Source organism: Rhinopithecus bieti, unplaced genomic scaffold (genome assembly GCF_001698545.2).
Source record: "Rhinopithecus bieti isolate Rb0 unplaced genomic scaffold, ASM169854v2 repeat_672, whole genome shotgun sequence".
NCBI classification, from domain to species: Eukaryota; Metazoa; Chordata; class Mammalia; order Primates; family Cercopithecidae; genus Rhinopithecus; species Rhinopithecus bieti.
This window is the reverse complement of record NW_016830934.1, coordinates 1-4453: the sequence shown is the minus strand read 5'-3', so window position 1 is coordinate 4453 and position 4453 is coordinate 1. Positions and strand designations below refer to the sequence as shown.

At 44.9% G+C, this 4453-nt stretch overlaps 1 protein-coding gene across 1 annotated transcript; it reads right to left on the bottom strand.

Annotated features, from left to right (window-relative positions):
* Nucleotides 1-774: 774 nt before the first annotated feature.
* On the bottom strand, nucleotides 775-4345 carry LOC108524507 (aldo-keto reductase family 1 member B10-like; the record flags this gene model as incomplete). Its single annotated transcript, XM_017865625.1, has 4 exons — nucleotides 775-1141; nucleotides 2842-2924; nucleotides 3573-3656; nucleotides 4189-4345. Coding segments are annotated over 4 exons (367 nt in total), but the record flags the coding sequence as incomplete, so codon positions are not given.
* Between the last annotated feature and the right edge of the window lie 108 nt (nucleotides 4346-4453).

The following is a 4453-nucleotide window of genomic DNA, read 5'->3' as shown; positions in this document are numbered from 1 at the left end:
TAATTTTTTTTAAAGGTTTGGAGACAATATGGCAAAATGTTAGCATTTGTTTTTTGCTTTTTTGTTTTGAGACAGAGTCTCTGTCTGTCACCCAGGCTGGTGTGCAGTGGTGCAAGTCTGGCTCACTGCAACCTCCACCTCCCGGGTTCAAGTGACCCTCCCACTTCAGTCTCTCTAGTAGCTGGGACTACAGGTGCACACCACTACACCCGGCTAACACTTGTTAATATTATAATGTGGGCGACCAGAGGCTCATTACTTTATTTTCTGTACATTTCTATATAGCTGGAATATTTCATAAGAAGCGATTATTACAGGACAAACAGAAATGTTCCAGGTTAATGTCAATAGTAAGCATCTTTATTGTATTTCCACGCTACTTCCCAAGGAAATGTCACATCTCTGTCAGTGAACAGTAGCATGTTTGTGGAGTTTTCATGCTGTGCCATTGACTCTTTGGCATGTTGGTGTATTGAAGACAAGGTGGGAGAGCAAGACAGGGAATGAGTGGAGACAGGCAAGGGGGAAAGGTGGCAGGAAAAGACTCAGGAGGAAGAGGATGACCATTGATCGCTGTGAGCTCTCCCAGAGCCTGCCTGCCTTTGAAACTTGGTTCAGTCACTTATTACCTGGGGGGCCTTGAACAAGTTCCTCCTCTCTCCCTCGTAAGATGTTAATAGTACCTACCTCAGTGGGTTATTTTGAGGATTCAGTGACTTCACCCACAGGAAAACACTTCACATTGTGTGGGCGCATAGTCCTCTCTCAATCCACGTTAGTTACGATCATTATTTTTTGATTATTGATCTTTACATCCTCAGTGTTAGCAGAGTTCTTGTGCTTAAAAAACATTTGTTCAGATCAGATAAGTGGAAAAAATTGTCATTTGCTTATTCAAGCCATGTTTTTCTGTGATATTCTGATCCTAGTTGAATATACAGAAATACATGTCTAAAACAGCACCTCGATTCTGGTCTACAACAGGATGAAGTTCACTGTGATTTCAGATAAGCTTGGCTAAAATAGGACTTGATGGAGATAGTCACACTTCAGCGAAGAAAGAGAATCCCCTGTGTAATGTCATCAGGAGACTCAACCTCAATATTCTGCATTGAAGGGATACTCCTCCAAATGAGAGGATCTGCAGAAACAAAAAAATAGAGAAACTGTGTTCCATCAAAGCAACAGCTCTGGTTCAGAAGGTATTCTTCTTGGTGGACTCTATGGTATCTGTGCTCTCTCAGCCTCCTCCCTGCAAGAACACAAGAAGGGTGCTCACACCTTGACCTTCCCTCAATTTGATATGAGGGCTTTGATAGGAAAGAGGACAGTGACCAGGGCACGGGAAACAACTCGGAATGACAACTCATAGTAAGCCTGGTGTCAGGTGAGGCAACTGACAAGTGTCCCAATCCACTGTCACAACATCATGAGGTAGGAAACACCAGCAGAATTGACAGCTTGGGGATTGTTATGAGTATTAAATGAGATAATTGCACCGGCAAAGGGCTCAGGACCCTGGCACATTCTCAGCTAAGGTTCAATGGATGTTAGCTGAGATGAGTATTATCATCCTAATTTATAAGTAAAGAAGCCAACTTGGAAAAACTAGGAAATTTATCCAGTGTCACACAGCTAAGAAACCAGTGTTAGAGTTGGATCTGAGGCCAGGTGGACTTACTCCTGAGCCACCAAGCCATTGCCTCCACCGGAAATGATGTTCATTGGAAGGTCAGCGGTTCAGTTTGGGGAGAGTCCCATTTTATGTTCACCCTTCCTTTTCACACTAAGCAGCTGCTACTTTGTTAAGCACTGATAAAAGGAAGCCATTGTAAGATGAGGAAAGGCTGCTGTGATACTAAGGGTGGGCAGGATAGATATGGAATTTCATGACATGCAAGCTACGCTTGAGATACTGAAACCATTTTTAAAAGCTGAAAAATCATTTTGGTTATAGAAACATTGGAAGAAATTCAAATTGTCATTGAATTGCAGACCTCACAGTAATAAATGGCAGAAAACTCTCTTGGATATATTTAATTAGATACATTAATCAGAAAGTATTGATTGTAAAGAGATGATTTAGGATTCCCACCTACCCAGAGTGAAAACTTTCTTTCAACCACTTGTCTACGATTTAAAGTAAAGTTACTACCACCTCCTTTGAGAGGCATTTGGAGATTATTTAATCCAGCCTCCCTGGCCTTCTTGCTTGAATGCTCTAAACGCAATCCCTCCTCAGGGCCTTGGCACCTGCTGTTATCACTGCCAAGAATGCTCTTCCCCAAATATGCATGTGGCATATTCCTCACAGCAAAGCCTCCCTTGACCCACCCCGTATAAAGGATCCATCCCACTACCACCCACTACTTCCTATCCACTTTGCCCTACTTTATTTTTCTGTCTAGCATTTGTTACTGTCTGACACATATATTTTGATTTGATTTATTTCTATTCTGTCTTCTTCCCTCCCTCCCTAAGCATGTGGAAGCAGCAGCTTTGCATAGTATGATAACCCAAGCATCTAGAAAATGCCTGGCACATAGGACCACTAGATATTTATTGAATGCATGAATAAATGAATGCTCGCCTCCTGCCTATCGAACACACACCTTCTGTTACAATTCTAGCTCTACATCCAGAAGTTCAGACAATCAGCAGCAATTAGAGATGTGTCCATCACAGTGATTCCCAGGCACCCCAATTTTAACTTTCAAATCTGCCCCAAAATTGTATTTGAAGACACAAGTAGTCCCAGCAGCCTTCTAATCCTTTTAACTAACCCTCTACCAGTTTAGAAAAACTCCTGGCAATATTCCTAGTTAACTCCATGCCACTTACTGCAACATGTTGCAGGCCCTCCAGTTTCTGTTGAAGCTGAGGATGGTTGCCATCTCCTCGTCACTCAATTTAAAGTCAAAGACCTGGAAAGATAGGAGTTCCAGTACATCATCGGTAAGGCTGTTACTGCTGTGACTGGAGACTGCCGGTCATTCTAGCAGGGAGTTCTAGCAGCACAAACTGGTCACAGGTGTTTTTCCCATTATGTCCATGGGATACAAATTTTTCTCTAAATTAAGTCCTACACAAAGACCACCGTATTTGTAGTGCTCAGTGTTCCAGGGAGAGGGAGACCAGGCTCACAGGCACTAAGCCCCAGGTGTGCACAGGCCCTGTGCTCCATGATGCGCCCTTCTAGAAGACAGTTCTCCAAGGGCAGTTCACACCTCCTCTGGTGCCGGAAGATGAGCAGGGAGCCCAGGACAGTCTGCTCATGTGGTGGCCCAGGGCTTAGCTGCTCAGGGGCAACTGAGGGTCTTCTCAGTGCTGTGAGGCACAGCTGTGCTCACACCCGACAGGGCTTCAGCAGGCACTGTCCCCAGCATGTCGTAAGCCCATGGATCATTCATCTCAGGTATACTGAGCCTAGATCCCTGGGCTGGAAAATGATAGGGTGGTGGGAACGGAAGGGGCCAAAGACAGTGCAGGGATGAGTTGAGAAGCCTAGTGACAGGGTCTGTCTTTGTCCCACTTCTGTGAGGAATACCAGGGCCGACCAGCCGGGATCATACCTGAATGTTCTCAACAATGCGTGCTGGTGTCACAGACTTGGGGATCACAATCACATTCCTCTGGATATGGAAACGGATCAGAACCTGTGCGGAAAGGGGACATCATGTTTCCACTCAGCTACAAGGACCCCTCCTTTTATGGAAAGGAAGAATAAAACATCTTCGCAGCTCACTGTGGCTTCAGGTACAATCGCTAATACTGACTGAGCCCTTGACAGCTATTAGACTTGTGCCAGCCCTCCGCCTCATTTTCTCCCTTCATCTTAGGGACAACTCTGTGATCTTCATTTTTGAGGAATAAAGAAAGCAGCTTGGGGGTCATAAGGCTGATCAGAGGTAGAGTTGGCATCTGAACCCTTATCTCTAGACTCCAAAGCCATGCTTTACGACTTGACTGTAAGGCTTAACAGGAAGCTGTGAGGCAGAAGCTATCTTTCTTTCAGTGACAGCTCTTGTGTTTCCTGGAGGTTCCAACAGACTTCGAAAGAAACACTTTAGAGGGCTTCAGCTCCTGTGTTCTTCCCCTTTAAGGAGTTACTTGAGGACAACACAAGAAATGAAACCTGAGACTGGAAGAAAGAGTTGTTGGATAACAGGAAAAATAAAAATATGGTACCTGGGCTACAGTTTTTTTGTGGTTTGCAGCAATCTCCTTAATCTTGGGATCCTCTAGCAGGGAAGGGTCCTCTGGCTTGGCCCTAGGGGCAGAAAGATGCTGATGTGAACAATCACCATGGCTACCATATACAGATGGACACCACTCCAGTGAGGGTCTCAAGACCGATCATCAGAGCCTCTTCATCTGGGAGACAGGCAGGAGGACCTGGAAGCTTGGTTCCTCCCCCAGGCTCTGAAGCCTCAGCATTTTGCAAAGCCTGTTT